The sequence below is a fragment of the Lathamus discolor genome, chromosome Z, assembly GCF_037157495.1.
Source record: "Lathamus discolor isolate bLatDis1 chromosome Z, bLatDis1.hap1, whole genome shotgun sequence".
Lineage (NCBI taxonomy): Eukaryota > Metazoa > Chordata > Aves > Psittaciformes > Psittacidae > Lathamus > Lathamus discolor.
The window spans coordinates 26,250,159-26,268,694 of record NC_088909.1 but is presented as its reverse complement, the minus strand read 5'-3'; the positions used below and the strand labels follow the sequence as shown (position 1 = coordinate 26,268,694).

At 55.6% G+C, this 18,536-nt stretch overlaps 3 protein-coding genes across 3 annotated transcripts in view; all 3 read right to left on the bottom strand.

The window, feature by feature from the left end:
• LOC136005925 (hydrocephalus-inducing protein-like) overlaps nt 1-7,583 on the bottom strand; it is a gene marked incomplete at its 5' end in the record, with an annotated part of 41,249 nt that extends 33,666 nt beyond the window's left edge. The window contains 5 exons of the mRNA XM_065663816.1: nt 1,002-1,126; nt 1,979-2,178; nt 2,728-2,862; nt 6,013-6,132; nt 7,494-7,583. Of these exons, the coding sequence (XP_065519888.1) occupies nt 1,002-1,126; nt 1,979-2,178; nt 2,728-2,862; nt 6,013-6,132; nt 7,494-7,583 (670 nt within the window). The remainder of the gene's footprint in view (nt 1-1,001; nt 1,127-1,978; nt 2,179-2,727; nt 2,863-6,012; nt 6,133-7,493) is intronic.
• Nucleotides 7,584-7,669: 86 nt separating this feature from the next.
• LOC136005924 (hydrocephalus-inducing protein-like) lies at nt 7,670-14,732 on the bottom strand (the record flags this gene model as incomplete). Its single annotated transcript, XM_065663815.1, has 3 exons — nt 7,670-7,714; nt 13,693-14,085; nt 14,529-14,732. Coding segments are annotated over 3 exons (642 nt in total), but the record flags the coding sequence as incomplete, so codon positions are not given.
• Nucleotides 14,733-15,064: 332 nt separating this feature from the next.
• The window catches only part of LOC136005923 (hydrocephalus-inducing protein-like), a gene marked incomplete at its 5' end in the record, with an annotated part of 47,474 nt that continues 44,002 nt past the window's right edge, over nt 15,065-18,536 (bottom strand). The window contains 5 exons of the mRNA XM_065663814.1: nt 15,065-15,091; nt 15,372-15,602; nt 15,851-16,001; nt 16,301-16,464; nt 17,837-18,034. Of these exons, the coding sequence (XP_065519886.1) occupies nt 15,065-15,091; nt 15,372-15,602; nt 15,851-16,001; nt 16,301-16,464; nt 17,837-18,034 (771 nt within the window). The remainder of the gene's footprint in view (nt 15,092-15,371; nt 15,603-15,850; nt 16,002-16,300; nt 16,465-17,836; nt 18,035-18,536) is intronic.

Here is an 18,536-nt window from a genome sequence, read left to right as displayed (position 1 = left end):
ATGGAGAAGGGCAGAAACAACAATGGAAACTACAGAGCAGCTTCTGTGCTGAGCTCTGCACTCAACAGGCTGCTACTGGGCCCTCGGATCCATCTGCCAACTCCTTCTTTGGCTCCTGCTACGGTCACAGCCAGGTGCCTCACCACTGCCCGCACATTCTTCCTTGTCAAACGTGCTGCTGTTACCACTTCACCACCGGAGAAGTGAGTCCCTTCACTAGGGTAAGTGTCCTCTGGAAGGCTGGAGACTTACTTCCAGCACCAGAGCAACACGCACAGCAGCACAGCCATTTCAAAGTGTTTCTCCAAGGTGGTGTTCACAACCTACCTTCAGACATCATTGCACCCTCACATTACTGACTCCAGCCAGCCCTAGCAGCAGCTTGCTCATAAACCTCACCACTAAAGAACTGCTGCTAACAAGGCGGTTTCTACAGAATCATTCCCAGGCTACAGCAAAGCTCAGAGCACCCTAATGGCTACCGCTGCCACAGTTACTGCTCCTCCTGGTCACAAGTCCTCAGCATGGCCCAGCTCTCAGCACAGCACCAACTGTACCCATGCAGCACATCACAAGAAGAGGGTCTCTACCTCAAAGGCCTTCCCAGGAACTGTAACACAACAGATCGGGATGAAAAGCAATGACCCGTCAGGAGAGCTCTAGGGGACAGGTTGCAGGCTCTTCAGAGAGCTCTCTTGCACGTTAAAAGCCATCTCCTTTTCAGTCAGGCTCCCTGCTGTGAGTTCTTCTGCAATGGAGCACCCAGAATATTCGCCATCGCCCCCGGTGCATCGTGCGCAGGAAGATCTGCCTGCCTTGTTACAGGCTGAAATATTCCAGCACAGGAATATCTGGCAGCCAGCAGGGGAGCTTTGCTCTACTCAGCGTGAAGGAACCTTGCAGAAGGCATTCAACAGGACAATGAAGCCACCAGATGATGACAGACAGCGCAGACACCGCTCTGTTTCGAAGGACACACGGAGGGTGCACCATGCGCTTACCTGTGTCATAGTGAACGATCATTGGACTCGTATAAACACCGGTCTTTGGTGGGTGGAATTCCACCGTGACTTCCATCGCTTCTCCAACGCCAAGAGTCCCAATGGAGGGATCCACAGAGAAAGGGCTGCAACACAAAGAGAGAGATCAGGACTGTATGGGAGATCCGGGCCCTCCGTTAAGTTTGCAGTCTAGTTCGCTTCAGCTCACTTGTGCAAGCAAGGAGCAAGCAAACCACAGTCGGTACAAGAAAACCAGAACATCCAGGATCAGAAATAGAGCGGGTGACTCTCCCTGCTGAAAGAGAACCAGACCTCAGAAGATCCCGCGGTATACCACGACCCCAGCCCCCCACACTCTGCACCCAGTTCTCAGTTCTCAGCTCTTCACCTCTGCACACGTGCAATCCAGTTACTCAGAATTCTGCTTTTTTGTGTAGTTCACTTAAAACTTTCCTAATGCTTCCCATTTCTTTATTGCAACTTGGGACTGAAATAGTTCATTGCCAAAGTTCGGGAACTCTTAAAACCCTTGTCAAGGAGCTCTCAACACACGCTCTATTACCCAGTAGAGTAGTTGGCAAGCGCCTTGCAAATAGATGCTAGACTTCACTGGGTATTTACTGTGGTGGTGCCTCTCACCAGCTCATTGCTTGCCTGTTTCTTGATGCTGTGTTTGGGATCCGTGACCTGAGCCCCTCGAACTGTCCTCTGCCACACAGCACCTTCTTCAGCAGTCAAGCTGCCTTCCTACCTTGCCTCTTCCAACCCAACAGCATCAGACCTGCAAGATGCTGCGTTGGAGACACCACTGCAGTGTAAAACTTGCTTGCAGAGCTTTCTCAAAACACTGCAAGCAATGGCAAACCCCACGTGTCCTGCCCATCTCCAGCACCTCAGATGCTCTGCCTCCTTTTTCTCACAGTTTACAAGCCCATGACCACGCAACAGCGTTTTGCGCAAGGGATGAGCTCCTTTACCTCAGAGTGGTGATGCTGTAGCAAGCCTCCCGCTTCCCCACGTTGCGCACCAGCAGAGTTTTCTGGGTGCTGAACCTGACTGGACACTCGGAGAAGTTCAGCTGCTCAGGGAAGTCCAGGCTGGCTCGGGCACCTATGGCTCGGATAGGCACAAAGAACTTCTCCCTCTCTGTGATGATGATAAGCTCGTCGAAATAATCCTGCAGGGAGAGAAACAATCTCAGCACAGTGCCTTTAGCACCATGCCCATGGCAGAAGAAGAGCTGCTGGTTTCTGTGACTCTCACAGTAGCATTTGGTAATGTACATGCACTTTTTACCTTCATGGCCTTTCATTACAGATTATTTCACAAGCAGGGGCAGCCAGGGACCATGGGGCAGATCCTCTTTAGTCTCTACAGGCATGCTGCCCGAGGGTAGGCCAGAGTATTGAACTACATTTAAGCAGCAAACAGAAGATGAGGAAAAGGCCATGCACAGGCAGCAGACTCTCAGCCCTGAAGCCAACAGACGTTACGTTAAATATTCCACCACTGAAGGGGAAAACAGCCTGAAACAGGCAAGAGCCTCCAGCCTATGGGAGCACAACCTTCACCCCCAGGAAAGAGTCTCCCCCAGGTCTAGATCCAGTGCAACTCCACTGAACGCAGGCCACTTCTTCAAAACCCACACCACATGCCTGCTTTGGAACCCAGCCCTGCAGGTTCACCTTCCCCTCAAGGCGCCATCTCTCGGGACCTCCACTCTCACCTTGTCCTCATCAGGTCTGAAAAGGATGCGGTAGGTTGAAGACATGCCCGGTGCTACCTTATAGTCCTCATTACTCGGGCTGATCAACTCAAAGTAAGGAGAGTTCCCCAGGATGACGTTCAGCAGACGAGGAACCTGCAGGGAAGACACAAGTAGGATTTTGTCGCTTGTGGAAACATGAGAAGGGACCAGGACAGGCCATGTGACATCCTTCCTTACCACCTTTCCAAAACACTTTTAGCTCTGAAGCTACACACACGTAACACACGAGGGTGGACTTGAATCCCTTCTGCTGAGCTACACAGCTGCAGCACAGAGACAGTAGGAACAACACGCCCTGCTCTGAAGGCAGCAGGAAGGAGATGCAGTACCTCAAGTCACCTGCGTATTCAACAAGCCCAAAGAACATGCTTGCTTCTGCCTGCACACATCCATGCAGTCATACCTCTGGAGGGGGAATGTATTATCTGAAGGCAAACCAGCGTGCGTTATACAGGGAGGGAAGGAAGTCACTTCTGACACACCAGGGTGGAGCGGGGTGGTCAAGCTGCGGTGCTAGTCATGGCGGTGGACCAGCAAGAGAAGCAGACCACAGACACTCTGGGCTTCCTGAGAATAAAAGCTTACCTCAAGAGCAAAAGGACGAGCGCAGGAAGACAAAAGAACAACCCCAGGAAGAAGCAGATGGCTAAGAGAATTTAAAGGGGGCTGCAAAGCAGCAAGGGAGATCCGTAATACAAGGAAAGGCTGGTGCAGAGATGAGAACACCCAACGTGCCTCTACGATGGATACCACAGGCACGGAGACAGCAAACAGACATTCTCTAGCACACAGGCAGCAACGCCCCAGCACCCAATCTCATCTCAGAAAGCATAACAAGGAGACTTTGAATGGCAGGCAGCTCCACTGATGAACACGACGAGCCTTGGAAAAAATGGAGGCTCATTCTGCACCCCTGACCCAAGCCTGGTGACCCATGGCCAAGGCAGCCCTGGACGCTCTAAACACCCTTTGCTCCCACCAATGCCCTGGGGCAGCAAGCTCCAGGAGCCCATTTCCCACTGCAGCCACACGTTCTGGTCGCCAAGTCCCTTGGCACGTGAGCCCAGGTGGCAAAGATCTTCAGCAAGAGCCACCCAGGATGCCTCTGAGGGTGCTGAGGAGCAGCCTGAAGACAGGAAAGCAATTCGACAGCAAGTAGGCAAGAGCAGTAAGCATAGAGTGCAGCACTTCCGTATCGGAGTGAATACAGAGCACCTATTGGGCTCGATTACACTTTGCCTCTGTTACACATTGCTGCTAGCTGCAGTTTTAGGGAGCAGACAACCTCAGCTACCACGCAGGATACATCAGTAGGATTCCGAGGAATGTGGGAAACTCGTGAGACAGAGCACAATGTTCCTTTTCTCCAGGACATGACCAAAACCCAGCAAAATTAGAACATAATGAACTCTCTTGGGATTAGCATCTCTATCTTTGTGCATTTAAATATGCCAAGGGTTTTCCTTAGAGCTCATCTGCCTTTTACACCAGGGCTCTCCGACGCCTGAGGTTGTACCAGCTTCACAACTGATTCATTTTGGGTAAAATCAACAGTTCACACACTGCCTCCCCTTCACAGGGCATAGAAATCCCAAGCTGCAGCTGTTACCAGTCTATTACGTTTTATTGGGAATGGCACCAACATCAATGCAGGTGTTGTTTTCCACTTGGGAAGCACGAATAGAGCAAATTCACTGTTTGCCTCTTTGCTGGTACTTGGCAAAGGCAAACATTCTGAGGTGCTGCACGGATGAGGGAGCAGCTGAAGCCAAAAGGCACAGTGGGAATGAAGCAGAGCAGTAGGAAAAGAGAAGCTGAGGCCCATTTTAATAAGCGAAGGGCACACCTGCAGCAAAGATTGCCCAAAGTCACTGTGAACCACACCAGTGGTGTCCCTTGGGCATAGGTACCCACATTGCAACTTCCCAGTATGCCCAAGCTACACCAGGAATGACACAGTACTCTCTGGGAGTAACTGAGGGACCGTACCTTCATCCTTCCTTGCCAAAGGCTCTTCCATGCTCTATCACGTCCCTGTAAAACCTGTTATCTCAGAAGATACTTTGACTTCTCTTGCTGTTCCTCCCCCTACATTAAGCCCTGACGGTGTCACTCCTTTTGTCCCCTCCTTTGTTTCTCCCAACAGGGAGATTTGAGGAGGGCGTTAATTCACCTGCACACTTCCACCTCCCCCCCGCTCCCCGCTGTGCCCTCCTCTCACACACACGTCTTGCTCTTTCTTACACAACCGGATCCTGAATTACGCCTGTTTCTCACCTTTCTCTGCTTCCAGCACACTTCCTCTTACGTACCAAGAGAATCCCTGTGCGGAAGAAAGCGCTCCGCGACAGGACGTTGAACTCAGCCCCTTTCCTCCCTCCTGTCTTTTCCCACCAGCTTGCTCTTGGCACATGCCTCACTGGAGCAAACGTTTCCCCAGCTGAAATTCAAAAGGTCTCCATTTCCCCCTCTACAGCAGAGCAGAACAAAGTTGCTGCCACTTCTCAACTTCTCCCTGCTCATTCTTCTTAGGAAATCTCAACAGGATCACAATCTTTCCCGTTCAAGTTGGAGACCTTCAGGAGCACATTACCCTGCCTGTGCTGGGATTCTCCAAAGAGAAAGCACAGCCACGCTGGCTTAGAAACACCTGAGCAGAACCGAACTAAGCTTAGCAGGAGCCTCAAGTGGCACCTCAAGTCCTCCCCTTTAACTGCTGCTGCTAAGCCAGCCTGTTTCCCCTGCTCTTCCAAAACACCCAGCCTGGAGTGCTAATGCCAGGAGTTACAACTTACTCCAGCACAAAGTGGAGAAAACTCAAGCCCTGTGCTTTGACACGGAGTTGCACACAGGGGGCTCAACAGGCTGAGAGAGGGAAACATGCCCTGCCAGAAACCAAGATTAACCAAGGAGCCACCGGGACATGGTGCACACTCGCGGTAAAGCATGACAGCAGGCAAGCACTGCCCAGCCCTCGACATTCCCATCAGTCCAGGGCTTTCAAGGGGAAGCATGCTGGCTCAGAAAGCTCCTTTGGCTTAGTTACCACCAGTGCGCGGCCAAAACCAGTGGCAGAATCCCCAGCATGGCAACATTTAACCCATCTTGCAGAATCACGCTGCTGAGACATTTTATTCTGGATGCGCTGCGCTGCAGCAGGTAACTTGCTCTGCTGCACACCACGTGAATTCCACTGCTCTCCTCCTCCAGCCCAGTGCTCAGCCTCCACAGCCCAGCACTTACCCTGTCGATGTTCCTCAGAGCTAGCGCCGCTATGTAGAACTGGCGGGGAACGTAGTTCTCAAACACCACCTCGGATGGGAACGGCTGGAACAACCTCTGGTCCAGGCCAACTGCTGAGAACTGCAGATGCAAGACAGAGCAGAGAGAGCTTCAGCTGCTGGCAGAAAGATTAACGAATGAAGATCCCACACTGATCTCCAGTAAATACAGTCTCTTGGTGAGTACATCTGCCCAGCTCACACTAGGAGATGGGAGCCCACCCACCTCCGCTCTCAGCTCACAAAACGTTTCTGGACCATGTTGAGCAGCCTCAAGCTAAGAAGCTCTTTTGCAGGCTGTTTCTCCAGGCTGCCTTCTCCAAAAGGCAAAGCAGCGCCCACCTCCAGCAGAGCCCTCTGCTAAGGGGCTCACTCAGCTCCAGACGCTTGCTGGAACAGTCACGAGCACTCAGGGAGCAAGCAAAACCCAGGAGTTTCCAGGAGCCTCCACAGGAAACAATTTGCAGGTGAACTTCCCTCTGAGACAGCGAGACTGAGTCCCACGCATCCCAAATATCTTTTTGGTTTTTTGATGCAGACCCGAGAAACCAGTCGGAAGACACCAGTACCAGGGAGGAAAGGCCAACAAGAAAGTAACAGGGCAGGAGGGAAACAGACAAATGAGGTGAATGCTGGATGGGGATGAAGTTTCAGCTGAAGTCTCAGCATTACGGGGCAACTTGAGCTAGACTGCAATTCGTATCCCCTTTCCCCACGAGCTTTAAGTTGATGCTTCACTGTATTCTCTTACTGCTCGTTTCTTGAACACCGCTGCAGAAGCAGCTCTGAAAAATGCACGCAAAGACCAAACGCTGACCCAGCAGAGGCAGTACTTGGAGATAATTCCTCCCTGCTTGCTCTCCCCTCTCCCAGCTGCACTGCTGTCACTCGAGAGACACAGGCAGCTCTCCCGCTTCTCCACAAAAGCCACGCTCAGGCCGAGCCCAGTAGCTGTAGCACTGCCAGTTATTTGGGCGCCCGTCTTACGTGTTCCCACCTCCTGTGCTGCCTGGGGCAACCCGTAACCGATGTGCTACATCAGGTCTCTTGCTGGCAGCTTTCTGCTCAACAGCCTACCTCAGTCATCCACCCACCTGGACTGTGTGTTAGACTGAGCAGTCCTGCAAGAAAAGCAGCTTTGAACATCCACCTAAGAGAACACTGATCCAGGCAAAGCGCATCCACTCTTCTCTGCCCAGCAAAACCCACCCACTGCAGCAGAGGTTCCACTGCCTTTGTGCAGACCAGGACTTCAATGGCTCATTGGAGAAATGTGTTTTTTGCCTTTCCCCCAGCACAAAGAACTCCACCACCACCAGTTGGAAATGACAACAGGACCTCATCACCAAGCTGCTTGGGTAAGCTGGAGGCAAGGCTGCCACAAGCACGTGCCCTCTTCAAATGTCACATCAAACGGCAAGGAGAAGAGCAGGGAAAGGCTACCTTTTGATGGGAGACTTCACCCATGTCCCGAAGCTGGGTAGCCCGGGGCCGCCTCATCTCCCGAGGGCTGGCCAGCCTCTGCCTGGTGGTGAGAGACTCTTCTGCCTCTCTGACCAGCTTCGGATTACGAGATGCTACCACTCTGCTCTGGAATCCATCCGCCCTTCTGGAGGACCTCATGGGCCGGGGGGTCTTGCCACTGGCCATGTCGCAGAGGTCGCCTGGAAGAAGCAACAGTTGGACAATCCACAACCCCAGAACCTTAAAACCTTGGACCCACGGAACCCTGGAACCCCGCAACCTCAGGCAAGGGCTCTTAAAGCTCACCCAGTTCCAACCCCCTGCCACGGGCAGGGACACCTTCCACTAGGGCAGGTTGCTCCAAGCCCCGTCCAACCTGGCCTTGAACACTGCCAGGGATGGGGCAGCCACAGCTTCTCTGGGCAACCTGTGCCAGGGCCTCGCCATTCCTGGCACACCCAAAGGACACAGCTGTGTCTCCAGCCTCTGGCATCCTTCCTAAGCGGAGAACACAGGGCCTCCCCACCCTCACTCATGATTAGACCATATTTAGGCTCCATTCATAGACGTAAAACCCCACAACAAACAGACCCTGAGCCAAAACAGCCTTTTGCTCTGGGGGCAGTCCCACGAGCCACACAGACGCACCAGGCGCTACTGGCACTTCTCACCCTCTCTGCAAGGAGCCTGATGATGTTTCTAACTAAGTCAGCACAGAGTTCAAGACTCTGATTAAGAACCATAGTTTCTCAAGGCTACTTTGCCTGGCTCACGTTACAAAGATTATCTGGCAAAAACGGCTCCTTCCAGGCAGGAAATCACCCCACTGCCCAAGAGCATTTCTCCATGCAGAAGGACGCCCTAATTTTCACTTGTTAACACCCAAACTCCATGCTCCCTACAGGCACTCCAGGCTGCCACAGCAGGAAAAAAGCAGGAAACCATCGAAGGCACATGAGCAATTAGCTCAGAGCTACGTAAAATCCAGGATGATATTCCCTCCTGCTTCCCTGTGCTCCACATCACCTCTGCTGTGTGCACTTGCTGTACACAGCAAGACAGCATCTAGGCAAAGACGGCCATTCCCTGCCCCTCGACTGCTCCCCACACCCTGCAAGCAAGGCAATCACTTCATTCCTTTACTGCCAAGGCAGCGACAGCACGGCACGTGTTTGTGGTGCCGGGCCCTCCACGGCTTCAGGAAACAAGGCTACCGTTTCCTTTTGTCCTTGCAAGAAACTCCAGAGCTCTGCACTGCCCTACGGACAGGAGGACCTGCTGCAGCAAGAGCTGGGATTTAGAGCTGGAAATAACTCCTTTTCAAGGGAGAAACCTAATGGGGATGATCCAGCATTAAGCTGGGTTTCAGTGGTTTCTTACCGGGTCTTAAGAATAACTGCCTTATTCGTTCCAATTCTCCGAGCTGTGATTTCACTTCACTTGAAACGAACCCTGTCGTCGCCCCCACAACGCTTATTTCCAGAGGGCTTCCAACCTCCACAGCCCAGCCAGCCCAGCAGCTTCCCCCCGCGCCCTGGAGCAAGGCTCTTCCACAGCCCCAGAGCCTGCAGGGACCAGCCTCCCAGAGGAGCAGGAAAGGAGCACAACGGAGCAATCGGGCACATCTCCCTGCAGGGGCAGGACAAACCAGCCACCAGGACACAGCACCCCTCCAGCCCACCACCCCACGGCTCCCTGCTCCCCACCTCAGACAGCCAAGGCTCCCTTTGCTGCAGGACCTACAGCCTAGCTCCAAGTCTCTACCCTCCCTGCAAGTTGCACGGCAATTTCAGAGCCCGTTCAAGCCCTTCTACCTGCCCAGCCCTGCTCTTAGCCCAGGGATGTTTAAATCCTGCCGGCTATCACACAACTGCCCCATCCCTGCTGCCAGCGGAGCTGCCTCCTCCCTGCCCAGGGCCAGACGCTACCTGAGCACGGGTGATTCACGCTTCTCCTGGAGGATTCCTCCGTGCGGGGCCCAGCCTTGGCTCCTGAATGCCCTCGCGCTGCTCGGCAGCTGTGGGCAGCTGCAGGGACAGGAGCTGCCCAGGGACGCCTCGGTGTGGCTCTTGCCCACCAGCACAGCAGCTAACTGCTGCTGGGCTGCCAACAGCCAGGGGAACCTGGGCAGCAAAGGACAGGGCTGGCACCTGGGCTGCCCAGCCCCTCTCCTCAACGCTCTGGCTTTGCCAGCTAGGGCAGGGTTTCACCAGCGCCTCGAGGAAGCAGAGCTCAGAGCCTGACAGTAGCTCAAGCCTGCTCCTGCCTCAGCGGCTCAGCAACTCCTGCTCTCACTGGGCCACGGCTGCTGCTCGCCTTTAACAGCAGCAGCTCCCCTGTACGTCACAATAGGCGAGGGCCACACGTGGCTTCCACGGCCACCGCAGGGCCTTGCTAAAGCTACAGCCTTGCGGATCCCTGCAGCCCCCCTACGCCTTCAATGTCTCCCCCGCAGTGAAGCCCTGCACCAGGGCTAAAGTGCACCTTACAGCAGCATTTGGTCACGCTCCGTGAGCGACACATAAATTGCTGGAGACACCGCAGATGAGCCAAGAATTTCTCTGCTTCAGCGGGAAAGAAAAAAGCTTCCGCACTGACTACAAAGCAACCATTTAATTCCTACTTTGCTGGCCCACGAGGAGCCCCGCCACACCAGGGCCATGGCCAGCCTGCCTTTGGGGTGACCCCTGTTGCTGTCCCTGGTGAGCACCCGTCGATGACTTTGTACCCATTAAGCCTGCGCACACGGGCACACGCACCACACAAGGCCACCCAACTGCCCGGGGCATCTCAGCTGCCAGGAGCTTCACACGTTTGCAGCACAGCGTTTGCCAGAAACAAAAGCTTCCCATGAGACTCGGGGCCACAGGCAAAGCAAATCCTCACACCTGCCTGGCGGGGAACGTGGAGCCCTCACTTTGAAACCAACACTCATGATCTGGGCCTTTACAACACAGGCAGGGAGGATATGAGCCCCGAGTGCTAACTGGCTCTCCAGGCAGCCAGCCTCTGGAAACACTCCAAAACATGTCCCGCACCATGTCCAGCCACGAATCCAGCTGGAAACTGGAGAGCTCAGGCAAAGACACCTCAGGCGTGACACCCCTGTGTGCTGAAGGCACCAAGGCAGAAGCTCTCTAACTAAAGGAAACCTCTTACAAAAGCTCTACCACAGCTGACATCATTAATAGGAGCCCACTAGTAGAGCTTCCTGCTATTTCCTTCATAACCTTCAACTGCCAGCCAACGCTGAGACAGCCCAAGCTCCCTTCCAGGGTCATAGAATCATAGAATAGTTAGGGTTGGAAAGGGCCTCAAGATCATCTAGTTCCAACCCCCCTGCCATGGCCAGGGACACCTCACGCTAAACCATCCCACGCAAGGCTTCATCCAACCTGGCCTCGCACACCGCCAGGGATGGAGCACTCACAACCTCCCTGGGCAACCCATTCCAGTGTCTCACCACCCTAACAGGAAAGAATTTCCTCCTTAGATCCAATCTAAACTTCCCCTGTTTAAGTTTTAACCCCTTACCCCTTGTGCTGTCACTACAGTCCCTGATGAAGAGTCCCTCCCCAGCATCCCTATAGGCCCCCTTCAGGTACTGGAAGGCTGCTATTAGGTCCCCACGCAGCCTTCTCTTCTCCACGCTGAACAGCGCCAACTTGCTCAGCCTATCTTCCTACGGGAGGCTCTCCAGTCCCCTGATCATCCTCGTGGCCCTCCTCTGGACTTGTTCCAGCAGTTCCATGTCCTTTTTATGTCGAGGACACCAGAACTGCACACAATACTCCAGGTGAGGTCTCACAAGAGCAGAGTAGAGGGGCAGGGTCACCTCTTTCGACCTGCTGGTCTCGCTCCTTTTGATGCAGCCCAGGATACGGTTGGCTTTCTAGGCTGCAAGCGCACACTGCCGGCTCATGTTCATTTCCTCATCGACCAGCACCCCCAGGTCCTTCTCTGCAGGGCCGCTCTGAATCTCTTCTTTGCCCAACCTGTAGCTGTGCCTGGGATTGCTCCAACCCAGGTGTAGGACCTTGCACTTGTCATGGTTGAACTTCATAAGGTTGGCATCAGCCCACCTTACAAGCGTGTCAAGGTCCCTCTGGATGGCATCCCTTCCCTCCAGCATATCAACCGGACCACACAGCTTGGTGTCACTGGCAAACTTGCTGAGGGCGCACTCAAGCCCACTGTCCATGTCAGCGACAAAGATGTTGAGTAAGACCGGTCCCAACACCGATCCCTGAGGGACACCACTCGTTACCGGTCTCCAGCCGGATATCGAGCCATTGAGCACAACTCTTTGCGTGCGGCCGTCCAGCCAGTTCTTCATCCACCGAGTGGTCCATCCATCAAATTGATATCTCTCCAATTCAGAGAGAAGGATGTCGTGTGGGACAGTGTCAAACGCTTTGCACAAGTCCAGGTAGATGACATCAACTGCTTTACCCTTGTCCATCAATTCTGTAGCCCCATCATAGAAGGCCACCACATTGGTCAGGCAGGATTTCCCCTTAGTGAAGCCATGCTGGCTGTCACCAAGCACCTTGTTGTTTTTCATGTGCCTTAGCATGCTGTCCAGGAGAATGTGCTCCAAGATTTTACCAGGCACAGAGGTGAGACTCACTGCTCTGTAATTCCCCGCGTCTTCCATTTTCCCCTCCTTGAAAATGGGGGTTATATTTCCCGTTTTCCAGTCGTCGGGAACTTCACCTGGCTGCCATTATTTTTCAAATATGATGGCCAGTAGCTTAGCAACGTCATTCGCCAGCTCCTTCAGGACCCGCGGATGGATTCCATCAGGTTCCATGGACTTGTGCACGTTCAGGTTCTTAAGACGGTCTTGAACCAGATCCTCTCCTATAGTGGGCCTAAGGTCTTCATTCTCAAATTTTTACCTTTAAGTGGAACCGACTGAAGTCTTAACCGCGCTTTCCCAAAGAATCTTAGAGAATAACAGAATCGTAGAACGCTTTGGATTGGAAAGGACCTTAAGATCCTCTAGTTCCAACACCCTGTCACAGGGAGGGACACCTCACACAAGAACATGGTGCCCAAGCCCCGTCCAACCTGGCCTTGAACACTGCCAGGGATGGAGCATTCACCACTGCTTTGGGCAACCTGTGCCAGTGCCCCACCACCCGCACAGTGAAGAATTTCTTCCTTCTAGCTAACCTGAACTTCCTCTGTTTCACTTTAAGCCCATCACCCCTTGTCCTCTTGATACAGTCCCTGATCAAGAGTCCCTCCCCAGCATGCTGGTAGGCCCCCTTCAGATACTGGAAGGCTGCTATGAGGTCTCCACCCCGCCTTCCCTTCTCCACACTGAACAGCCCCAGCTTTCTCAGCCTGTCTTTGTACAGGAGCTGCTCCATCCCCCTTAGCATCCTCGTGGCCCTCCTCTGGATTTGCTCCAACAGCTCTAGGTCCTTCTGTTGAGGACACCAGAACTGTACACTGTGCTCCCAGTGGGGGTCTCATGAGAGCAGAGGAGCAGGATCACCTCCCTTGACCTGCTGGTCATGCTCTTGGTGATACAGCCCAGGACACAGGGGGTTTCCGGGCTCAAGCGCACGCTGAAGCGCCTCATGTTCCAACCCCCAGGTCCTTCTCCTCACGCTGCTCTGAATCACTTCTCTGCGCAGCCTGCAGCTGTGCCTGGGATTGCCCTGACCCAGGGGCAGGAGCCTGCACTCGGCTTTGCTGAACTTCATGAGGCTGGCCACCTCTCCAGCATGTGCAGGTCCCTCTGGATGCCATCCCTTCCCTCCAGCACGCCGGCTGCACCACACAGCTTGGTGTTGTCTGCAAGCTTGCTGAGGGCGCTCGATCCCACTGTCTGTGTCAGCGACAAAGATGTTGAACAGGGTCTGCCCCAACACCGACCCCTGACGGACACCATTCGTCACTGGTCTCCGTTTACACATTGAGCCATTGACCACGACTCTCTGTGTGCAGTCATCCAGCCAATTCCTTGTCCAGCGGCTGTGCATCCAGCGAATTCATGCCTCTCCCGTTTAGAGACAAGGACGTCGTGTGGGAGGATGCTAAATGAAATTTATTGGCTCCAGAGAGCACGAACGTGGCGGGAAGGGCCAGGGGCAGCTGGTCACTTGCGGGTGGAGGGCAGGCCCCGGAGGTGGTAGATCCAGGAGCCGCCAGGGCAAGAGACCACCAGCCTGCTGGTGACAGGAGCCGGGCCGCCCGTGAAGGAGACGGTGATGGTGGTGCTGCTCTTGGCGCGCAGCATCTCGGGGGCCCTGACGCTGAAGGCCGGGTGCTTTACGGCATACTGGAACGCCGTGGCCCTCGGGAAGACGTTCCTGAAGGAGATGGAGGTGGTGCCGCCGGCTGGGATGAGGAAGGGGCCCTGGGGTTCAGGGGGCAGCGCAAGGCCGATGAGTGGGATGCAGTACTGCCCGCCCAGTGCAGAGCTGAGCTGCAGCGTGGCCTTGGCTTTGCCCAGGTGGCAGGGCTCAAAGGTCACTTCCACATTCAGCTCCGAGCCCCCAGCGCTGGCGGGTGCCGCACTGATGGATTTTGCCGTCTGGAAGTCGGCACAGTCGGTCTGCGCAGGGGAGACAAGAGACCATGGGGGGTTGGTCACAACAGCAGAGCCAGCGCCTCGGGAAGAACACGATGGTCCCCTGGCCCTGGCCCGTCCCACCCAGACCATAGCCCTGGTGAGTGCCTGCGGTGAATGGGCACGAGAAGTGTGCAAACGTGCCCAGCAGGAACAACCCTGCACCCAAGCCCCAAGACTGCCAGACCTGGGCTGCAAGCGGGAAGCAAGCCCAGGCACCACGGGGCCTGAAAAGCAGCTCCAACCAGGGCAGCAGACACGGGCCCGCAAGGGAGGACAAGCCCACACTAGTGGGAAGGCCCCTGGGCTCACATGGCCACCCTGGCTCTGCCAGGCCACGCCAGAGGCACTCGGACCCCCTGGTGGAGAGGGCTGGTGCTGGCCAGAGGAGCTGCCTCCCAGCCAGAGCCCCGGCAGCCCGGGCTCACCTGTAGGAGGTACTCGGTCTCCTGCTGGGCAAAATTCCGGATTTTGGTGGTGATGGTCTGACGGGAGCCCAGCGTGGTGCGGAAATACACGGGCTTCTCTGGCCTGCTCGAGGTGGCTTTCAGCTGCAGGTTGTAAGACAGAGAGCCCAAGTCGCTGCTCTGGAGCACCAGGTGCCCCGTGCTCTCACCCGTTTTCAGGGGCTGATACTCCAAGACAAGATCCGCCTGGGAGGAAGGAAGGAAAAAGCCACGGAGTCAGGCACAGGCAGGGAACACGTGTCCCTGAGAAGGGGGCAGCTGGTCCCTGCTCTGCTCAGGCAGCGCTTGAAGGCTGGGCTGCCTTCCCCGCTCTGACTCCCTCTCTCTCGGGCACAGCCTTGCTCCTTCTGGGGGACGGTTCACTCAGGGACAGATCCCAACAGCTCAGAGCCCTCCAGCATGATGCCAGAAGCTGCCCACCCTAAAAAGCCCCTGTGCTCCCCCAGGGCACACACCACCTCCTGTCAATGCAGGCTGCAGACAACCTGGCCGCGGGATCAGGCTTGTCCTGCAGCCACTCGCACCTGGAAGCAACACATTAAATGAGGGGCACATGGCACAAGGGCCTGCCACGTGACGCCCAATGGCGGCGTGTTACAGGGGCCAGCAGGGCAGACTCCACCAGCGCAGGATGATTCCCACTGGGGATATTCTCGCACACTGCTCCCTCTCTACGTCATCGGCAGGGAGCTGCCACCACGGAAAGAGGCCCCACATGGCTCCTTTCAGGCATCACCCTCCAAGAGCCCCCCCTCCGGCCACGAGTAGGGAGAGCAGAGTGAGCCGGAGGAGCTTTGCTCCTACCTTTGACTGTGCAGGAACAGTAAAGTGCTGTGGAACGCTGATGCCCGGCACTTTGCAGTTGATGGCAAACGTCACCGGGACAGGCAGAGGGTTGTCCACCTTGACGGTGGAGGACACTCTCTGCCGAACGGCGGTGCTCATTTCAACAGTGCCGATGGGTCCCGAAGCCATCACCTTGAAAGTCACCATGTGGAACAAGTACTCTCCGGTTGTCTCGTTGAGGAAGGTCACCTGAATCAGACAGAAAGGGAAGTGCTGCTCATTCCACACAGGAAAACAGACCCGGAAGAGCCCACCAAGCTCAGCGCCCTGCTTCCAGGAATGGCTATGAGCACCCAGCGAGGAGGAGTGCAAGACCAGAGAAAGCACCTGTGGTATTTCATAGGACCCGTGCACGTGGAGGTATGAAAACGGGCGTGTAGCTTCTCAGTGAGCCAACAGCTCCTTGAAGGGCCCTGCAGACCAGTGTCCTCACTCACCTTTGCCCTGTAGACTCCTTCTTTGTAGGAGAAGAAGGTGAGCTGGTAGTCCTTCTTCGCAGAGCTCGGCACGTCGATGTATGAACACCCCTGCAGCACGGAACTGCTTTCCAGGTTCTCTGGTTTGAGCATGTCAATAACCACCAGGAACCTGCGGGTGAGAAGGACGCAGTGAAGGTCAACAGGAAGGACTCCCATAGGATACCCATCGTGCGGGGGTACAATACAGTCCCTCTCATCCTCAGTGCCTCGGGCACAGGGCGCCAGCTCTCACCCCCCTTGGAGGAAAGCCCTCCAGGATGGCTCTGCACAGGCAGAACGTGGGTATGGCCAGACACAGCCAAGGAGAGGGAAAAGCTTTCAGGAGGGAGCTTCCAGGCACTGGAAGCTTCCTTCCTTGTGCTGCTGCAGGGATTGCTCATGAGGCCAGACTCCCTGGGCTGGACTCACCTCTGTGGTCTCTGCAGCCAGTTGGACACAGGGATGAGCTCCGTGTGGGAATTCCTGCACGGAACCTGCCGGGAAATGGCCCCTGAACACCTGGGGGCTTCAGCAGTTCCTTCCAGCTGGTAGCGTAAGCCTGTCCCGTCCGGCAGGGGGAAGAAGATGGAGCCCTACAGACAACGAATAGGACAAGTCGGCTCTGGAGCACCCCTGGACAGTCCCACGCCTGAGGCTCTCACTGAGGCAGCTTTCAGCACGTCCAGCTGGCAGAGCTGTGACTGCAGCCCTGTCCCGCGCAGGAGGAGACAGACGCCAGCGTCGCACCTGCTCTGAGCTGCTTGTGAGCGGGTGCGTGGCCCACAGGACACGGCACAGCTACAGGACACAGAGGCATCATCTCTGGGCAAAGCAAGGAAACACGGGCCCTGCAGCAGAGCTGCTCTGCACATCCCAACACTCCCTTACTGGCCCCACTCACCTGGGCATGTCCCTGCCAGCCTGTGCTCACGCAGGGACAGCCGTGGGCAGGGGGTGGCCGTCCCTGATGAGCTCCATTGCCTCAGTCCTGCTGGCCTTAGCCCCAACAGCGCTGACCAGAGAGCAGCCTGTAAGCTGGCACAACAGGGGCCCCCAGACATGGGCCATGGAAAGCTCATATCCATGCTCATTCTGGGTGCCCGTGGATTCCAGACACCTGCCTCTGCCTCCACAGCAGCTGAAAGCTGCAAGACTCCTCACGCAGGCTGTACGTTAAAGAGATGCTGAGCACGTGCGACCCTAAGGGCACAGATCTGCTGAGCACCCTGGAGACTTGAGGCAAGAAATCTCTGACCTGGCCCACTGTAAGGCCAGCTGGAGCGGGACAAGGAGCGCGACAAGGACCCGGCAGCTCCAGCACCACAGAGCCCTTCTGAACTGACCCCTTGGATTTGGGAGCTTGTTGCTGGCCTGGCACAGAAAACATTGCAGAGGGGCCAGTCACCCCCATGTGCCCAGCCTGAGACCTGCAGGAAGGGCTCCTCCCAAAGCTCCTGCATGACCCTCAAGAGATCTCTCTCGTTTCCCACCTTCCTGCTCACGGCCAGGACGGCACTGACAAACTGCAGGGCAGCTTTGCCCTTCTTGCTCCCTGCAAGCTGCAGAAGGACACCAGCCAGGTGCTGCTGGCAGAAGTGGTTGTGCCCGGGGCTTGGAGAGCCTGTGCAGCCCGTGCGCTGAGCATGGGGGTCTCTGAGCCCCCTGGGCTGCCACAAGCAGCGACCCAGAGCTACGCAGAACAAACTTCATTTCTTGGCCTGCAGAAAGCCTGGCTTTTTACGTTAGCTGCTCCAACACGTTTGGTGCTCAGTCCCGACTTCCCATCTGCCCTTTGCCCGTGCCTGGCCCCCAGCCACCACAAAACCCAGCTTCCAACAGAGAGCACAGGACACCTTCAGCTTGGACAGGACCTCCAAAGGTCATCTCGGCCAACCTCCTGCCCAAAGGAGAGTGACCTACGAGGGTCATGCCACGAGGGTCAGCACGCTGGCACAGCTCACCTACCTGATGCTTCTTGTTCCCACAGCTCATGGTTAGGGGTCTGTAGGTGACCTGGTAGGCCTTTTCTTTTTGCCTGGCCTCCAGATGGATAAATTCAGGCCCTTTCCAGTATTTCCCCTCAACAATGGGCTGCAGGGTCCAGGCCTCGCTGCTCGGGTTCGACAGGAGGATGGTCTGGCTCTGCTTCTCACGCACGTTGCAGCTGAAAGTCAGGGTCTGCAACAGAGGAGCACAGAGGCTGCGGGGTCGTACCCACAATCCTTGCCACTCTTCTCACGCTGGCTTTACACCAGGACCTGGAGCACGGGGAGCAGCTTTTCCTTGTCACATGCAAAAATTACACTTTGGCCACAGCTTTTGGAGTAAATCAAGCTGGTTGTTCTTGAAGAAGGGAGCAGAACAAGCCTTTCGCATGCTGGGTGAAAGGAAACTTCAGGGGAGTCCTGAAAGGAAACTGCTGTGCAAGGACAGATCTGCAGCCACACAGCCCTTTCCTTCATGGGCAGGATGAAGAGGAGCTCCATGCTCTCTTTGGGAGCAAGAGCCAACTGCTCCCAAGCTACCCCCTCCCAGGGGCTGGATGCAGATGCCTTGCCCCTTCCTACTGCTGAATGCCCTCCCCTGGCCCGGCACGGGGGAGAAGTGTGGCTGCGGGTGCAGTGCTGGGATACAGCGGGGTGGCTCTGTGGGGAGGGTCTCAGGA